We start from the raw sequence: 20,370 nt of genomic DNA, 5'->3' as shown, positions 1-20,370 counted from the left end.
CATAAGTGACATGTTTCAGGTTAGCCCTCATTGACTGAAGGTGGGAATAAAGGAAGCTTTAAAATGCCAACTCTGGCCTCTCCAGCCTTTAATTAAACCTCGTGAAAGGGGAGATAAAAATTAACAAATTGGGTAATGAATCGAGCAGAACAGGTGGTGGATGGTTGAAGAAAATGAACCAATCAGTCTTTCCTGTGTGGATTTATTCAGCTCCTAATTAGACACTGCCTTCGTTAATTATGATTGGGCTCTTCTGAAGAAAGAAAAAAATGAACTCCATGCCCGACATTGACAGAATTAGTGTCACACTGAGTGATAAACAAACACCTCCACCTCCCAGTTAGTGCTTTTGAAAAGCTGCCTTCCCTAACCTAATCAGGTTCACTATTATCGGATAGTTAACCTGTGAAATATCAAATGACATTAATCCAGCGTTGGAGTATTAGTTTCGATTAAAAGAATACTTTATTCAGCTTTTACTTTCCCAGATTTTGTGATCAAAGGTCTTTAGATCTACTGAAGCAAATGAAAAATGTGCACAGCTAATGCAACATTTCTTTAGCAGAGTTTGTAGTAAGTGGTGCATTGTACAGTTTTTCTATTCTGATTACAGTGTTTTACTTCTGCAGTGACCCATTCGTTAATTTAAAGCTCACTCTTTTTAGTTTCAATCATTCTCTCTTTTCCTTTACACTCATGAATTGGGAATAAGAGGACAAGATTACACAATTCTTACATCTTTACAGCGAGCACCTGCTAGAGCACCTCTAAGAAATAATTTTAAATTTTTAATGAGCAAAAAGAAAGTCTTGAATCTCTTTAAGCCCGATGCTGCAAGACTGAAGCTTCAGGACAGGTCCTAAAGGTTTGAACTGAAAACAACAGGTGAACGGCTTTTCTCAACAGATCCCTGAAAACTGAATTAAAAGAAATTGTGTCTAACCTCCCTGAATATAGGAATCCATTTAACTATCTGTCAGAAATATGTACTTTTATTTATTTTACTATTCTTTTTAACTGCATTTTTTAAATTTTTTAAATTTTAAATTCTAAATATTAGGTCTGTGAGAATCATTTTAAATTAGCTGTTATATGTAAGTGTTAAATGTCAGGTGTTGCTCAGTGTGCACTAATCTTTCCTAATCTTTCTGATCATATCTGCACTATCACAATATATGAGTTGTAGAGATTATAACTTTCTCATATTCTGGTTTCTGTCATCACACTGTTCTGCTTCTTTTGTTGCCTTTCAATGGGTCTTCAGCACAACCATCCCCTGGTCTGTCCCAACAACAGTTTGTAATTGCATTTTAATAGTCAATTAAAGTGTGCCCATCAATCAATTTCTGCTGTGGACACGGGGCTTTGATTTAATTTCTTGAAAAAACAAACAGTTTTTATCATGTCAGATCCTATTAATCCATGCTACTTTATCAAAATGAAAAGTGCTGATGTGCTGCACTCAGGATTTTGGTATTTGGATTATTTTTTTTTCCTTTGGATGTAAAATGTAGCTTTTTAGCAGTGCAAATGCATGGGGACTGATCAGAGATGTGTGTTTGGTTTCACAAATATGCAGTGAATGAAGTCCAATGGAGGATGACTAATAAGGGAAGAATGCTACGAGCATGATGCCGGACTTTGCTGAGGGCTACTTCTGTATTGCAGTGAATCAAAGAGCTTGGTGCATGAGCACACATTAATTAAATTGTGTTTGTTTAACGAAGACTCAACCATGAGTCGACCTTCTACATTTTAATTGCGCAATGTTGATCTGTAAGTGTTACCTGTTTTCTAATTATGCATATAACAGCGTTTTAGTTAGCGCACACACTAATGTCAAATCCAGAATATTCGAATAAATTGAGTCAGTGGGGCTATATCTTTCTGAAAAAAGAATGTCACACGCTACAGTCCCTTCATCCTGTGGGAACAGGCACAGATTGTACTACATTGATAACTTGTCAAGATAAAAAAGCTTAAATGTCAGTTTTTCTTTTTTTTATATTGAGGTTCTTTTTGATATCTTACAATTTTCTAACACCATATATGTGCCGGGCTTTCTCATCATGTACAGTGGCCATACTAAAAAAATCTAAGTATAAATAAGGATAAGCTAATTATTTATTAACTTTATTAGTTCAAATGGTGGCATGTGAGAGAGAAGAAAAAAGTATGCTATTAAATATGCTGTCATTCATGTGGGTGGGAAACTAAACAATGATCGAGTGGTGCTGGTTGCTAGTTATTGTTGGGGTTAATTTGTATGGCACCTCGTGTCTGTGATAGTCATCACAGCTACTAATGAGTCTCTCTGTTTGGTGTCTGTTCTGATACCTGCTGCTGTTCTCTGACGAGAAGGAGAGAACAGAACCACCTAAATCTGAAGGCAGACAAGAGGCAGAATAATTGCTATTTCTGTGCTTAACATTATCCAGATTCTCTGTGACTTCATGTGTGAGTCAGACAGAAAGACGATAAAAACCAGAAACCGTGTAACCACAATATGGGAGCTGATAAAATGCAATTCCTCATTTGCATGTTTCTCTCTGTTATTTTGTTTTTATTTGTATGCTTACTCACATTTGTGTGTGTGTGTGTGTGTGTGTGTGTGTGTGTGTGTGTGTGTGTGTGTGTGTGTGTGTGTGTGTGTGTGTGTGTGTGTGTGTGCGTCTGCAGACGGAGGATGGAGAAGAGGAGAACCCGCTGGAGAGCTCGTCATATTTGGAACTGGAGTTTGTGGACGATCCCAATTTTAAAAACAAGGTCAACTACTCTTCCAGTGCGGTCCAGATTCCTACAGACATATACAAAGGCTGTAAGTGGCATCTTTCATATTGTTTGTAATGTTTACATTGTTGGAGTTTGTGCTGTTGGCTATCCTGCATGTAAGTGCTACCAGCAGTTGTACCTGTATCCTGGATGTACCAGAAGGCGTCCTGGTTTTCATTCACAGCAGTGGGTCATGGATAGCTGGCAGTACTTTGCTTTGACTTGGCCCTCTCTCAGTATGTTAGCTCAATCTCTCCTTCCTTTTTTATCAGCCGACACTTTAGAACACTAACATGATTTTAGATGACAGATGCTCTCTCACATAAGATCTGTACTGTATTTTTTTTTTTTTGGGCATGGTCTCCCCTGCTCGTGGATCCTGCCCTTCCTGCCTGGCACCGTTGCTGCCCTGTGGACAAAACACCCTCCTTAGTCTGCAGCTGCCAAATGGACAAAAGGGAACACATGTACCTTCCGGGACTCTGATTTTGCCTGGCATGTTCCCTCTGTTATCCACCTCTAACCTTTGGGACGCTGTCTTCTTGCCCCTTTAAAGACTCAAAAAGTAGAGCATGTGCAGACAGACAGCCATTTTCGAGGTGGCAGTTTTGTTTTTTTTCTTTGTTATTGTCTACCTCTTCACCCTCTTTGTTGAGCTGGCAGTGTATAGCACCTGTCTGTAACAATGCCCTCCATCTGTGTCTCCAGACAAATCTTGTCAGAATTAGGCACTTGTGGTTCAGGAGGAGATGTCAAAGGCCACGGCTAACTCACAATAGAGCAATCAGGCCTGCACATTGTTCCCAGAGCCATTTTGAGGCAGCTTTGGTTCCCCTGTCTGAAGATATGAGTCAGAGAATAAAGGCCTCTTGATTGAGCTTGGTGGAGTCCAGAGGAGCAGAGTGGTACAGCGCATGGAATTCGGGTTTTTTTTCCTCTGTTCTGTGCAAAATGTTTACTATTGATGTTGTTTAGTCAGCTCCCATTGCGCGGTCTGCTGTGCTAAGATTGCCAACTGCAGATTTTGTGCCAATACCATTATGAACATATGTGCTGTGTTTTAGTTGTTGTTCATAAATAAGCAATTAAAAAACATGTTGCTGCACAAATATACAGTAATTCTGAAAGATACTTTGCAACCTAACCAAATATTCAAGTCACAAATGTACATGTTAGAAACATCAGTTTGTAGTTATCGTATGTACAGTGTAGTGGGGAACACATTAAAGGGGAACCCAATCGATTTTACTCATCAAAGTCTGTTTACAGCTCTTGTGGAATACTACTGTGTAAAGTATAGTGAGCTTTTAATGGATTCAGAAGGGGCAGTACGAATTCTGATCCCACTACCTGAGGTAAGACAGTGTCGTTCAGAGCTGAAGACCACATGTTTCAAAATATAACACATCTAAGGTTATGAGTTTGAAAGTCGGGAGCTCACCAAATCTCTGGAGCCTCAGGCAAGCAGCCCGGGGGGTACATCAGCTGCTACTAGCAACACCCCAAACCTCTGAGAGCTGCCACTGGTTAGGTTGCTTTGTGAGTAATATTGGCAAGGAACCCAATGGTGTGGAATAAAAAAAGATGTCTCTGGTTCTCCTGTACTTTGTATTAAAACTATTGCACGTCTAACAATGTTACAGCAGTAAAATTCTTAATTGTTGGAGTAGGCTTTTAACCAACTTTGCTTCAAAGAATTTACATCAAGTTCATGTCATGGGAGCTGTGCTTGCTTTAGATGAGATGGCAGAAGTGGATTGTTATCTATATGTTGTGCTCTGCTCTGGTCCCACCAGTGAGAACCTGTACGGTGCCTCGGAGAGGGATGTCTGAGGAAACTAATGTGGGCGGATTGTTGTCCTCTGGGTCTGGAGAGGTCTGGATCTACAGTACAGTGGGTACGGAAAGTATTCAGACCCCTTTAAATTTTTCACTCTTTGTTTCATTGCAGCCATTTGCTAAAATCAAAAAAGTTCATTTTATTTCTCATTAATGTACACTCAGCACCCCATCTTGACAGAAAAAAACAGAAATGTAGAAATTTGTGCAAATTTATTAAAAAAGAAAAACTGAAATATCACATGGTCATAAGTATTCAGACCCTTTGCTCAGTATTGAGTAGAAGCACCCTTTTGAGCTAGTACAGCCAGGAGTCTTCTTGGGAATGATGCAACAAGCTTTTCACACCTGGATTTGGGGATCCTCTGCCATTATTCCTTGCAGATCCTCTCCAGTTCCGTCAGGTTGGATGGTGAACGTTGGTGGACAGCCATTTTCAGGTCTCTCCAGAGATGCTCAATTGGGTTTAGGTCAGGGCTCTGGCTGGGCCAGTCAAGAATGGTCACAGAGTTATTCCGAAGCCAGAGTTATTTTAGCTGTGTGCTTAGGGTCATTGTCTTGTTGGAAGGTGAACCCTCGGCCCAGTCTGAGGTCCAGAGCACTCTGGAAGAGGTTTTCTTCCAGGATATCTCTGTACTTGGCCGCATTCATCTTTCCTTCAATTGCAACCAGTCGTCCTGTCCCTGCAGCTGAAAAACACCCCCATAGCATGATGCTGCCACCACCATGTTTCACTGTTGGGATTGTATTGGGCAGGTGATGAGCAGTGCCTGGTTTTCTCCACACATACCGCTTAGAATTAACGCCAAAAAGTTCAATCTTGGTCTCATCAGACCAGAGAATCTTATTTTTCATAGTCTGGGAGTCCTTCATGTGTTTTTTGGCAAACTCTATGCGGGCTTTCATATGTCTTGCACTGAGGAGAGGCTTCCGTCGGGTCACTCTGCCATAAAGCCCCGACTGGTGGAGGGCTGCAGTGATAGTTGACTTTGTGGAACTTTCTCCCATCTCCCTACTGCATCTCCGGAGCTCAGCCACAGTGATCTTTGGGTTCTTCTTTACCTCTCTCACCAAGGCTCTTCTCCCATGATTGCTCAGTTTGGCTGGACGGCCAGGTCTAGGAAGAGTTCTGGTCGTCCCAAACTTCTTCCATTTAAGGATTATGGAGGCCACTGTGCTCTTAGGAACCTTGAGTGCTGCAGAAATTATTTTGTAACCTTGGCCAGATCTGTGCCTTGCCACAATTCTGTCTCTGAGCTCCTTGGACAGTTCCTTCGACCTCATGATTCTCATTTGCTCTGACATGCACTGTGAGCTGTAAGGTCTTATATAGACAGGTGTGTGCCTTTCCTAATTAAGTCCAACCAGTTTAATTAAACACAGCTGGACTCCAATGAAGGAGTAGAACCATCTCAAGGAGGATCAGAAGAAATGGACAGCATGTGAGTTAAATATGAGTGTCACAGCAAAGGGTCTGAATACTTATGACCATGTGATATTTCAGTTTTTCTTTTTTAATAAATTTGCACAAATTTCTACATTTCTGTTTTTTTCTGTCAAGATGGGGTGCTGAGTGTACATTAATGAGAAATAAAATGAACTTTTTTGATTTTAGCAAATGGCTGCAATGAAACAAAGAGTGAAAAATGTAAAGGGGTCTGAATACTTTCCGTACCCACTGTATATCTGTGGGTTTAGGATTAGCAGAAGAGAAGCAGTGTGAGTGGGTAGTTTCAGCAATCGTTCCTCAGGAGGAGGCCAGAGGAAAGGCAGAGAAAAGAAAACTGTAGGAAGAATGGTGCACGGTCCAAAGTGCAGCTTAATGTTCAACAGTTGACGTAAGAGTCTGTGCGGTTTATTAGCACGTGTGCTCCATGTAGTTGAAATAGCTTGCTTTGATTTGTACACATTGTTAATGCACTGAATAAAAATAAGAATGGGTGTCCTTGGATCTGGTCTAAGAGAGAGGCACAGATAGAAGGACAGATAGAAAGAAAAGGGGTGAGAGGACAGGAAAAAAAGATACTTCAATAATAGAAACCATTTTGTGCAACAAAAAAAAACCATTTTCTTTTTTCCCCCTTTTTTTTTTTATTGTGATCCTTTCAGCAGCTAAATGAGGCGATGTATGCGTCTTGGTTTGATTTGTCTGCTAGGCCCCATGTCCGTTTATTGAGATTGAGAGTGTTCCCTGAGCGCAGTAATGAACCATTTTATGATTCATTATCCCACTGCTGATTCCTGCTGCCAAGTCTGCAAACTTTCTAATTAGCTTAGGTCAAACATTCATACAGTTTTCTTCTAATTATCATTGCTTATTACAAAATGGACATCAAAACCCTGCCACAGAGGAATAAATTGATGTGGGTGGTGTCGTCCAAACAGGAACAGGTTTTTATTCTCCCAGTAAATATTACAGAAATGGTGATGAACGCGCAGGGATTTGCTGAATAATTGTGGAGAAATGGCTCAGAGAATATAATCTTTAAAATAGTCAGAAAAAAAATAAGTATCAAAACAGTGAGGGAATACACAAATTGTTCTTGGGTGACTATTTTGTAGATTCAGTTGAATGTCGCTGGTAATTGGACAGAGCTCCTACTATGATACTAAGCCAAATTGGGTCATTCTGCAGTTGCATGTACATTATGACATATTGCAAATATAGAAAGTTATATATGAGGCTTTTTTTTTAGAGGTAGTCATTCTGTGTGTATAGTGTACGCATATTGTAGGAATACATTAGTGTTTGTATGAGAATAAGCAACCACTGTTCCCAGCAGGGAATAAAGGAAACCACCATTGAATATGGGAAGTCCTTTCATTAAATTTGAAGTTTTAATCCGCAGCATGCAGCTTCTTTTCCAGCAGCCTAATGTCATTTTGTCATTTTTGCTATTGTAGTCTGCCACAGTTTGAAACTTGGTTATCAGAAATGAAGGGTTACAACTGGCTAACTGTGTGCAGATGAAAGAGCGGAGCTTAAATGTTTTGCATGGGACGATTAACCCACCCAACCCATCCTACACGCACGCACGCACACACACACACACACACACACACACACACACACACACACTACAACCATTTTTACCACCCTTCCTAAACTTGGCTGTCAACTTGTTCTCGTCACCACTTTTTTTTTTAGATTTATCAGGTTTGTGCAACATTTCTTCAACATTTTCCAAAGCATGGATTTTTCAGGAGGGATTTTTTTTACCTTTTTGCTGCAACTGGTTTGCATGACTCTCCTGTGAACCTGAAATAACTTATTTCTTTTATGCACTATGGGTACCGTGGGATAAATATGGTCAGCACAACAGTGATGTGGTCACCTTTTAAGTTTATGTGGTGAACTTGTCCGCAAATATTAATATATTTACACATGCAGCACATATGCACAATATAAGCTTTTCTATTTGGTATTTCTCAACTCCTTGGGGACATATCTGGCTTTTTAGATGCCTAATGCGCCACGAACCAGCCAGTCGCCAACTTTTACTGTCTCCCATTTGGTTCCGAGACATTTTTTTTTGCCTTAAGTGAACAACAAGGAATAATTTGATCCATTCCTGCTGCTGCATTGGCACGTGACATAATTTGTACTTCATCCCCCCCAAAAATGCAATATAATGCTTACCATTGTGAAGCACCTGTCTAAAGCAAGTAAGAAAATGAAGGAAAAATAGTATGCTTTGTCGAGTGGTCAGCAGAAATGTATTAAATATTAAAATAGTCATGAGATTTTATTTTACAAGAGAGGAAAAAAATTCCTTAATTACGAATTAAAGCAGCAACAAGCTTGTACTCCCTGCCCTTTGAAAGTTTGCTCCTACTTTGCTGCAGCTCTCTCTGTGTGTAGTTGGATCCCCTCTGGGAAGCTGTGAGCAAAACAATCCTCCAGTTCACCTCTGTAAAGAGCAAATTGCACAGTGTGTAATGTTCAGCAGAAAACTGAGTGCAACAGATACAGCAGATAGAGAGTTGACGCTGTGTTGTTTGAGATTTGAAAAGAAGAGAACGATTTGCATCTGCCAGGTTTCACTTGAGTGAAGCAGCCTCTGATGTATCTCACCTTGTTTAAAATGGATCTGGACAGTCAACTCCAAAGCTACTGGAGGTACAAAGGACAACTTTGATAGACAGACTCAGGTCTGTTCACAAAAGGAAGAGAAAATTATAATGGCAGGAATGAGTATTATGCTTTGTTCCATAGTCGTATTATGTGCCTTGGCTCCAATTAGGGCATGTGCCCACTTCAGTAAGTGCTCTTCTCCTAGATTTCTATAATAAAAAGTCACATTTGTCTTCTTAAAGTAATATGCCATGAATCTTGAGATTTGCCTCAGCTAAATGTAAAATGTCGTCTTTGTCATTGAGTGAGAAAGTGTGCGTGTGCATGTTAGTGCACGTACAGTACATGCAGTCTGTATTCGTTTCACACGCCCCAGGTTCCCTCCAGTAGGGGAAGCTTCCCTGTCAACCAACTCACGCCACGCTGGAGATCAACTCAGTCCCTCTCAACATCAAACCCGATTTAAATGTGTGGAAAAAAAGCAAAAGTGATTTGTGGGAGAAAAAAAAAGAGAGAGAAAGTAAAATAAAATAGAGAAAAGGGATTTAAAGTTAAACCAAAAGAGAAGAAAGACAATATAAACACTGCGGGCTGTATTTCTTTCCCTCTCGACTTCACAGACTTCATCTCTCTCTCTCTCTCGGCCCCTCACCCATTCAACCCCTATAGTGTGTGCCCAGTGAAGGGGCACTATCATTTACCCGCACACTAATTAGAACAGTCAGCACAGCAAACTCCACTTCACTCACCACCAGGCTCACAAATTACATTTCATGTGTTTGTTATTTACTGCTCTTCTTTAATTAGAAAAAGTATTTGGAGGAGCACTCTGGAGGTATGGTGAAATCTCTCCCTTCTGTCTTATTCTGTATTTGAATAATCATCCCTCCTCAGATAAATTTCTCTTTGTCTCCCTGCCTTCACAGTCTGAGACTACTATTTAGCAAAACTGAGGTCCTCAATAAGGAATACACTTACACTAAATACTATTCCTGAGTGAAATTGTTTGGACCCCTCACATGAATTTTAATTATATTTAGTCAATACTGCTGTTTCACTTGCAGAAAAAAATCCTCTGAAGACTGTCTTGTGAAATGCAAAGAATACAAATTAGGTTGTAGAGTGTCTTCTTGGTGTTATTTTTCTCACCCAAAGCTACAAAAAGACCTTTTTTTTTTCCCTGTGCAAAGAATCAGACCTTGTTTTAGCTTGTCTGGATTTGTGAGAGGCTGCCAGTTCCTGTTGCTGCTGCTTCCTCTGCAGGATGAAAGGTTTAAGGTTCAGGCTCTTTAACACTCAGCCAGGCCACAAAATCAGTCCCGGAGGAAAGAAGGAGAGACGGGGAAGAAACAGGACAGAGGGCGGAGAGATGGAGAGCGAATTGGGTTGACAATCCAGAGAGAAAGAGAAGACGATGGTACATGCTGAGGAATTAGAAATGCTAGTCTGTATTGACCTTGAACTTTTGGAAACTGATTGTTTTCACTCAAAAATATATTTTCTTACTTCCCGTAGAATTAGTTTTCATTAAAACTGTTCACCGTAAGGTCTTCAAATTGTCCAGACTTACTGGAACCGTGTTGCCTAAACTACATTGTTGAATTTTGTAAATGTCACTCTTCAACGCAGTGAGCACCACAAACAAAACTGCATTCACCTCAACTGTTTGAGAGGTGGATGTCTCAAAATTAAAACAAACCTATCCAACACTTTGCATAGCTGAACACCACAAGAGTGAGAAAACATGTTTTTGTAAGCAGGGTGCTCTGATTCTAACAATCTCTTATTTAGTGCATTACCTGAACACACAGTGCTTGAAATAAACAATTCAAAATGAGATGACTCAAATTAACAGGTACGTTTTTTAGATATTGAGCCATTAAAATTAAAAATAAACTGTCCATGACTGTGTTACCCAGCCTGTCTACTTTCAATGTGTATGCATCTATATGCCAAAGACTGAGCTACACCGCTATCACTTGATTACTATATAAAACAGAGAATATGTAAATGCTTTATAGCGATGACAGCTTTAATGGTTATGACTCTTCAAAGGGACTCAGTTAATAGGTTTAGCTCCATTACCATTATGGATTTCTTACGAGGGGACCACTTGTGTTCTATCATGATATATTACAGGCTGCTGTGCCTTTTTTTTCCTGCTCTGTGTGTACAGTAAAGGCACGTACTAATTTCTATAATGTTGGATTAATACACGGCATAAGGCACTGATCGGTTTGGATGTCTCTTTATCTCAGGTACATCAATGTGAATAATGTGTGTATGTGAGGTTGGGTGGGTGGGGGTCGTAGGATGGTGGTGGTGGTGTGGGGAGGGGGGGAGTTGAGGAATGATCTCACACATAGATGCTCCATAAATCCCACTCATAATTGTTTCCCTACTTGGTGTGCAGTCTTGCTCCATAAAGGGGCAAAGCCAAGGGTGCTCTAAATGTCAGGGGAACGGTGCGCTGATGAATTACCTTTTAAAGATATCGGAGAGAGAGGCGCATTTCATGTGAAAGATGAGACCAACACAGCGCTCTTAGGCCCTGTCTGCCTGTGCGAGCATATTTACCCCCCAGGGGAAATTTGTCTTTTTATCAACTGTCCAGAGAAGTCACAGCATATCCTAACTGAATAAATCAAAGAGAATTAGTTTGCTGTGTTCTCTTATCTGTGATGTGCCTGTTTCTTTCTGCAGATATCACCTGCAGATGTGTGTTATACACACACACACACACACATATTAAAACACAGTGTGTGTGTGGTGTGTGTGTGTGTGTGTGTGTGTGTGTGTGTGTGTGCGCGCGCGCGTGCGCGTGTTTACAGAATTGGCCTGACAGTAGAGGTGGCTCCTGTATGTTTTAGCTGGCAGCATAAATGTTCATGCACCCTGCTCTGTCTCTTTATCACTCTTCCCTAAAAGACCCAGACTGACCACTGAAGTGTGAATAAAGACACACGGGTACAACTGAACATCATAGATGCGCACATTCAGAAAACATAGCAGTCACATCACAGCTGCTGAATTAGCTTGGTTACATGTGTGTAAGTAGTTGTAAGTAATAAATAGTGTGTGTGTGTGTGTGTGTGTGTGTGTGTGTGTGTGTGTGTGTGTGTGTGTGTGTGTGTGTGTGTGGAGAAATCCTTCTTGCATATAGCCAGAGTTTGGTTAATACCTTGATGTTAGTCAAGGTAGCTGAGATGGAGCTAGTTTTAAACAGAGGTCACAGGATGTCTCTTTGCCCTTGGCCTTGCTGGGACAGCTATCATTACAGACCGAGCGTCTCTCCAGATAAGAGCACCCAGGACTTCACAGCTCATGCTCATGCTTAAAGGATAATACGTTTTATACATTAATCAGATGGCTCTTTGACCATGGAGTATTGCACGGCCCAGATGAAATTGAAAACCGTGGTTTGGTTCTTTGATAATCTCCACACAAACATCAGTGAAATATAGCCACCGGTCTCACTCGGATGCTTCAGATTCATGGAGGTGATTACAGCAAGGCTGAAAAATTCATGATCAAAATGTCATAGATTTAAGAGTCTCACTAATTTCTCTCACAAGTTTGATCTTTCTGGTTGTTCATACCATCTGGGCTCTTGGCAAATGTAAACACAGTGTTAGGAGAAATAGAACAGAAAGATCTTTCACTTTCTAAATCTGGTACAATGCAATTAATTTTGTAGCAGACATGTAACTGGGATGCATCCTTCCTGAATGAATCATCAAATAAGCGCACAACAAAAAGCTGACAAAGCATTAGATAATACAGAAAATGCTGGCTTCGGCTAAATCAAATATTGTGTTTTCAAATGATGGTGAAGTTGCAGGTTTCCTGATTACTCCATCTTACAAAAACGACGGTTAACAACTTGTACCACAAAGGTGATCTGACATTTGTTATATAACATGAAAACACACCAAACAAATCAGTTCTCTGACCTAAATCATGTATGAGATTCTTTCATTTTCAATTTAGTATTTTAAAGTGAAGTTTGTTGTGTGTGTTTTTTTTCCTATTCTGCCCTCATGGGCGAGAAATTGCCTTTTTCCTTGCTGTGAAAGCAGCCACTCACTCGTGTTAATTTCTGTTTCTTTCCATCAATCACTCCCCTCCCCGAATGGGTTTTTATATTTATGCCCATTTGTAGGGCTCCTCCATTCTTCCTTTGTGTTTATGTCTATGAATTTGAAAAAAAGCATGTCAAGGAGCTCCCTTTGGTGATGGCAGCAATTTGGCTTTCATATACTCCCATCCTCCAGACACTGCTTAGTGCTGGTGTTTGCGGTGTGTGTGTGTGTGTGTGTGTGTGTGTGTGTGTGTGTGTGTGTGTGTGTGTGTGTGTGTGTGTGTGTGTGTCTGTTTGTTCCCATGCATTTCTTTTACAGGATGCAAGAGAGTAATAATACTTAGCTTCTGCAATTTTTAAAAGAATTGGGCTTGATAAAATGAAGCTTTCAGGTGAAAAAACAAAAACACTATGTTTTTAGGTAATGTTGTGTCATTGGGAATATTCTAAATCTCCCCGCTTACAGTAAAGGAGGTGAGCAGTGGATCAGGGAAGTTTAGTGTCACACTTCTTACCTCGAAAGTGACAGCTCGTCAAAGACTGAGCAGTAATTGAAAAACATGGGAAAAGTGGATAATGATCGTTTATTTGTGTGAAATTCAAACGAGGGGTTGAGGAGAAGCTGGACTTGTCGGTTCAGAGGCTTATCTAGCTTTGGTTGGCTGAGTAATTAAATCAGAGGAGCGAGTGAAGTTCTTTTCAGCTCAGCGCCTCGTCTTGTTTCCTCTTTAATCAGGTGGCTATTAAACCTCTGATTGCACTCCCCATCTTCTGACTTCAGCCTCGCTATTAAACACAGACTGAAAGCAGTTTTGGTTCATTTGTATGTGTGTGTGCGTGTAAATGCATATTGTGTCATGTCGTAAAAATATGTAAGAATAGAAATTATAATTCAGATCACAAGTGGAAGAAAAATGACAGCACAAATACTGCATAAGTTACAAAAGAATGAAGCATAAAAAAAAGAGACACATGTTGATGCAGTAGTTGTTCTATTCCACCACCACCTGCAGCGAGTTATTCCACTTATTGTTGACTCGATGATTAATGTTTCTTTCGACAAACGTAAATCTGCTATGACCTTACGCTTTAACTCAAAACACACACATTGATGCATTTGGCCGTGCCTCCACAACCAAAGCAGTATTTTTTTCTATTTCACCCCTTTCTCCTCTCCCAATAAACAAGCACCCACAAACCCACTAACACGCCCACTCATTCGCAGAAATACGTACATTACTCTGCTATCAAGAATTCAGTGGTGGCTTCTTCCTCCACATGCTGCGAGTGACATACCCTGTGACCTCCTCTAAAGTCATCTCAGATTTGTCCTCTGCACTGCACAGAGATCACCCAGATAAGACGAGTGCCGTGCTCAGACGGCTACCACCGGCCGAGCTGCCTGCATACATCCATTCTTATGGACTTAGTTTAGTTCGGCAGGCACGTACAAGGTTGTTCAGCAAAGAGATCTGACCTTTGTGTTAGTAACTGAGAAAACCTGGTGTGATGTTTTAGGTGCACCATATTGACAGCTTGTTATTTCTGCTTTTTAATTAGTTAATGAAAAAAAAGTGTTTACTTTGAATATTGAAAAAAACAGGTGGAAAAATAAACTAATACAAAAATCGGATTATAAAAACTATTTTCTCCGCCTGTAGTTTTTTACTTTGAGGGACTATGGCAAATAATCAGCAGCTCATTTGCAATTTTTTTTTTTCCATTTTTGTCACTTTATATAATCAGGAGCATATTCTGAATTGTGCTCATTGCAAGAGGGCCTTGTTTATCAAAAACTTGAATGAAAAGTGTCCTTGCTGCCAAAATCACAAAGAACTTTGGAATACTTGGGGATATTAAAGTCTAGATGAAAGTATGTTCTAATTTACTATCGTGAGTCTTACTGCATATGTTTCTGTTTGTGTGTTTTTCGATAGCCCCTGTCATCCTAAATGAATTAAACTGGACCCAGGCGCTGGAGAGGGTCTTCATCGAGAACCGTCGGGAGGACAACTCTCTGCGCTGGCAGGTGTTTGGCAGTGCCACAGGAGTGACACGATACTACCCAGGTAGGCCGCAGGCTACTGAGTCACCAGTCTGCCCTATAACGGCAAGATAAAGTCTAAATTGACCCTAGGGATCCTCAGCTGCAGAACATTGGCAATCTCTTATCAGATGGCTGTATTGGTAACTCGATAGACCGAATGAAATTATGATTACTTTGATCTAATCTGATCTGAAATATCCTATAGTCCACTGTACAGCCTATAATTTATTTTCTTGCTCTCTCCAGCCACTCCATGGAGGGCACCCAACAAGATTGACCTGTACGATGTCCGCAGAAGACCATGGTGAGTGCTGTCTTTATAGACACCCTGGCATCAAAAGGGGTTTAGTCTGAAAATAAATTTAATTAAAAAAAATGTGCACTGCTACTGCTAATCCCTGATGGCCATTTTGTAAAGAAGATGAAAATTGCTGCCTTATCATTTCTGAACATTTAAGACATTTTTCAGAGGCTTTTTTTTTTTTTTTTTCCAACTGGCACATTTTACATCTTTAGGAATCGAAGAGGTGTTCGCAAAAATTTACGCTGGTATTGTCCTTTGACTCTGGGGGCTGATTTACTAAAGGTTTGCGTGTGTAAAATCACGTGCAACCTCCACACCACCCGCAAACATTTTTTCAAACCGTTTTACGAACGACGTGCAGTGAGGATGGCGTCTTTCAAATGTGCAATGGACAATTTAACACACGTTGTCCATTTTGCTGGTTTGCCTGAACGCATATGTAATATTGGGCGTTTCTACTTGAAGTTGCAAAATACTGGGAGAGAACATGCAAATACATACATTTAGCACCCGCAACGATATTTACTAAACCTGACGGTAGAAATAGGAGAAGTGATTGCGTGTTTATTTTAGTACGACTGAAAGGAACGTATTAATCAGATGATCATCAGCAGAGACGGCTGCTCTTATTGTGGTGAGAAGGAGGCGCAGGGAAACCAAGGAATACGTAGAGAACGTGGTTTTACATTTCTGTGATGCCAGAGTAAAAAAATATTCAGACATATCTGTCCAGCGATGACATTTCTGAGTTATTGAATGAAGTGAATGATGATTGACAGCCAACAACAAGGAGGAGCCACGACATACTAGCAATTAAAAAAAAACTTTGTACGACTCAGTACTTTCCTGCCTTTGGGTCATTCCAGCGTATCGCTGCTTGGATATCCCAGTCCCGTTTTTCAGGTGTGCCGTCACAGGTCCTTAATGTGTCCCACAGAATTCACTGGTCGCTTCATACGGCTCACGAGCACTCGCGAGGCACTTTATGAAAAGTCACCTGCTCATCACAGAAAGATCTGGACCTGCTGATTCGAGTTTGTTCGAGGATCTCATCCACCGTTCCTCCTGTTTTATTTTCTGACATTTTAATATAAGCCGGGGTTGTTGTTTTTTTCACCTAATATCTTGCCATCTTCTCATAATTTCATCTATTGATCCTTTAGTTTTTCCCACGGCATTGACTTCTTCGCTGATAGTCTCCTATAGGCTATAGTGTTTTGTTCTTGTTATATTAATATTTATTCATTTAAATGCGATCAGATTTCCTTAAGCTTTAGCGGTCGTTCTGTCAGAACAGCTGGAATCACTTTAACACATGCAAATACCTCATTTAAATAGATCGATTTGCACCTGATATCCAAGGCGCAATTACTTTTAGTACATCACCCGCAAAATGGGTGCAAAATAAATGTGCAAACTTTCGGACTAAACACGCAATTTAGTACCCTTTATTTGAGATCTTAATAAATCAGGCCCTAGATGTACTAACTTTCTAAGTAATGTTGTAATTTACTAATTTGGATTTTCTTTCAACAAACTAAACTTAGGCCAACTTTCAGTATGATGTGAGAGGGAAGTGTTGAATTTTTAAGTTTGACATTAATGTAGCAGTCACAACCAATGTAAAAACCACAAAGTAGCATACTTAATGCATCAATGCAGTTGTTACAAAAATGCTTCTGACAAATCCTTTTATACGAAACAGGTTTTAAAAAGGGCATCATTTTCCTAACAGGCATAAAGCACGTCTGCACCTCAGAGGGCTTTGTGAATGCAGCCACATGCACAAAAGAAATGCTTTAACTTTTAAATCCAGCCTGCATTAAGATTCCTCTGCCGTCTTTTCTCTCCTGTACACTTCCTGTACTCTCTCCAGCCTGGAGCAAAAAGAAAAGATATTGTTTCATGGAATGAGATCAAACTGTTTTCCTGACCCAAATTTATCCCTGTAAGTAATACAATACATTAGAAAACAAAATAGGGGCTTATGTTTAGTTTAAAGTGGCCACCTTAGCCTTTGCAACATCTGATACCTGCCCAGTGGAACGAGCTGGACAGATCTAGGCTGCGTTGGTCCAAACACCACCTTCACCCACCCACCCAAGCTTCCTGTCCACCCTTCAACTCTGAGTCTACCTGCCACTGTCACATCGGCTTTGTGACAGCCCTGCCTGTTGCCTGGTTACAGCTTGGAGTGAACTAGACATAATCATGACAGCAGTGTTGATTAGACCTGACCCCATTTTCCATCTCTGTCTTCGTCCAGCTCAACCTGAGTGGCTGTTTGAGGTCAGGTCAGGCCGGCAGATGAAGTCAACAAGCTCAGATTGAACAAACATGTGCAAATGAAACCTTCTATTGTGTGAAACTTTGTATGAAACTCAACATCCCAAATATGCAGTCCTGAAATGTTAGTCGGTCGGACAAAGAATGAACGCAGTGATCCTCAGTTGTAAAATAAATTTAAAATAATGTGCAAGTGGAGTTTAAAGGTTCAGGAAAGTTTCACGGCTCAATTTACTCATCCATAAAGACATGGCAATTAAACTGCTCCCATCTTAATCAAGCAGTACTGACTAAAATAAAGCATAAGAAATAATTATAGAATATAACCGCAGAGAAAAAAACAACATAAATCAGTATTATAACAGCATTCTTAAACGGTACCACCCAAACAACAGGACATAAACAAATACAAGATTCAAATACATTAAAAAGTTTACGTCCTTTCAGTAGAAAGTTTTGGATGTGCTGTCAGCTGTGGATTAAAAGACCATTCTGTTTGCTTTTAGATCAGAGATTCTCCCCTTTAATGAAACAAGACTAGATCAAAGCCTAGTATGTAGCGACCTTGTATGAAAAACAAGAGGGTGTGACAGACATTTGTGTTCATCAGGCTGACCTTGCTCTTGTGAACCAGCAAAAAATGTGAATCGCCTTAACATTTTTACAACCATGAGACTAACAAAGTGTTGCCTCACAACTTAATTAACACCAGACAGAAGTTTCCTTCGTGCTGCACTGTCACAGTAGCAGCGCTGTAAACATGTTAAATTCTGAAAAAAACACAAGACAAAGGGCCTGATTTACACACAAAAAATAAACAAATAAAGGCTAATAAATTGCGTGTTTATTCCAAAAGTTTGCACATTTATTTTGCACCCGTTTTGCAGTTTATTTGCTAAAAGTAATTGCGTCTTGGATATCAGGTGCAAATCGATCTATTTAAATGAGGTATTTGCATGCGTTAAATGATGTGATTCCAGCCGTTCTGACAGAACGACCGCTAAAGCTAAAGGAAATCTGATCTCATTTAAATTAATGAATATTAATATAACAACAACAAAACGCCACAGCCTATAGATTATCAGCGAGGAAGTCAATGCCGTGGGAAAAACAAATACATCAATAGATGAAATTATGAGAAGATGGCAAGATACTAGGCGGAAAAAAAAAAAGAAGAAAAATGGCATATAATAAAACGTCTGCAAATAATAATAATGATAAACTTTATTTGTATAGCACCTTTCATACAAGAAATGCAGCTCAAAGTGCTTAACAGCAAGATAATTACATGCAGTGTTTCACATAAAAACAGATGTAGAGGAACAATTAGATAAAAGAGAAGGGACAGTGGATGGGATCCTCTAACAAACACCGAGTAGCAGGTTCAGCTCTTTATTTGATGAGCAGGTGAATTAGTTTCATTCGGTGCCTCGCGAGCGCTCGTGAACCGTACGAAGCGACCAGGGAATTCTGTGGGACACATTCAGGACCTGTGACGGCACAACTGAAGAACGGGACTGGGATATCCAAGCAGCGATACGCTGGAATGACCCAAAGGCGGGAAAGTACTGAGTCGTAAGAAGTTTTTTTAATTGCTAGTATTTTGTGGCTCCTCCTTGTTGTTGGCTGTCAATCATCATTCACTTCATTCAATAACTCAGAAATGTCATCGCTGGATAGATATGTCTGAATATTTGTTTTACTCTGGCATCACAGAAATGTAAAACCACGTTCTCTACGTATTCCTTGGTTTCCCTGCGTCTCCTTCTCACCACAATAAGAGCAGCCGTCTCTGCTGATTTGCGCTTCTGATTAATACGTTCCTTTCAGTCGTACTAAAATAAACACGCAATCACTTCTCCTATTTCTACCGTCAGGTTTGGTAAATATCGTTGCGGGTGCTAGATGTACGTATTTGCATGTTCTCTCCCAGTATTTTGCAACTTCAAGTAGAAACGCCCAATATTACATATGCGTTCAGGCAAACCAGCAAAATGGACAACGTGTGATAAGTTGCACGTTTGAAAGACGCCATCCTCACTGCACGTCGTTAGTAGATCAACTTGGACATGTTTTTGCGGGTGGTGTGGAGTTTGCACGTGATTTTTTTACACACACAAATCTTTAGTTTAATCAGGCCCATAGTGTAGCAGGACAAGTTAAAACGGTGTTCCTGTCGCTGATCTGTCAGTGCAATACCTGTAGTAGACCGGAGTTTAATTTTCGTACACATGTTGTGACTGGGGGACTCTTCCCGCAGACAGGAAGGAACAAGGGATGAGAAGGATGAGGTGGACTGCTGAGCGGCAGCTGCATGTGTGACAAGGTTAGACACGGGAAGAGGTGTATTTTTGAGCAGAGAAACACCCTGTCACACACCCCCCCCCCCCCCCGGTCCTCCATGTTTGCCACTGTCATTTCTGTGGAGTTTTTCCTCATGCTGGAGTCTTAGGCATTCCTGCAGCCTGTTGCTTAGCAACTTGTGCCCAGCCGTGCTGAGTGGCGGGGCCATGGCAGGGAGTGTCATGATATGTCAGGTCAGACTTGTGTGATTATAGTCTAACGTGCTGTCTCCCCGACTGACATTCTCCGGAGAGGTCGGCCAATCACGCACTTTACAAAAACAGTCCACGGGGGTGAGGTAAGCCTGTCTGTGACAGCAGCAGATAGCAGCAGCCGTCACGGGGACAGTTGCACAAATAATAACATGAGCATTTACTTAGGGCTTACGGATGCTATAAAGACCACAATTTATGCATTTATGTGGCATTAAAGTTAATTTGAAATTTGATTTTTCCATCACTCTTGTGTGAGAAAATATAAACTATACTAATATTGCAGCTATGTTTTTTAAGCAAACAAATGGAGCGACGCCTGTGGGGTCGTTCAGGCAGTCAACCCGAGCTGCTCCGCTCTGCATCATGTGACATGCTCACACTCCATAATCATCTGACACACAACCTCCA

At 40.6% G+C, this 20,370-nt stretch overlaps 1 protein-coding gene across 5 annotated transcripts in view; it reads left to right on the top strand.

Annotated features, from left to right (window-relative positions):
- The window catches only part of cacna2d2a (calcium channel, voltage-dependent, alpha 2/delta subunit 2a), a 139,399-nt gene that overhangs the window by 87,407 nt on the left and 31,622 nt on the right, over positions 1–20,370 (top strand). For all 5 annotated transcript variants that reach the window (XM_069145263.1, XM_069145254.1, XM_069145279.1 and 2 more), the window contains 3 exons: positions 2,680–2,818; positions 14,705–14,836; positions 15,061–15,118. In XM_069145263.1, coding sequence (XP_069001364.1) covers positions 2,680–2,818; positions 14,705–14,836; positions 15,061–15,118 — 329 coding nt within the window. The remainder of the gene's footprint in view (positions 1–2,679; positions 2,819–14,704; positions 14,837–15,060; positions 15,119–20,370) is intronic.

Source organism: Embiotoca jacksoni, unplaced genomic scaffold, assembly GCF_022577435.1.
Source record: "Embiotoca jacksoni isolate LCO1_2020_lvr unplaced genomic scaffold, fEmbJac1.0.p SCAF_1, whole genome shotgun sequence".
Classification (NCBI taxonomy): domain Eukaryota; kingdom Metazoa; phylum Chordata; class Actinopteri; family Embiotocidae; genus Embiotoca; species Embiotoca jacksoni.
The sequence above is the reverse complement of the archived record's forward strand: the minus strand, read 5'-3'. Positions and strand labels throughout refer to the sequence as shown.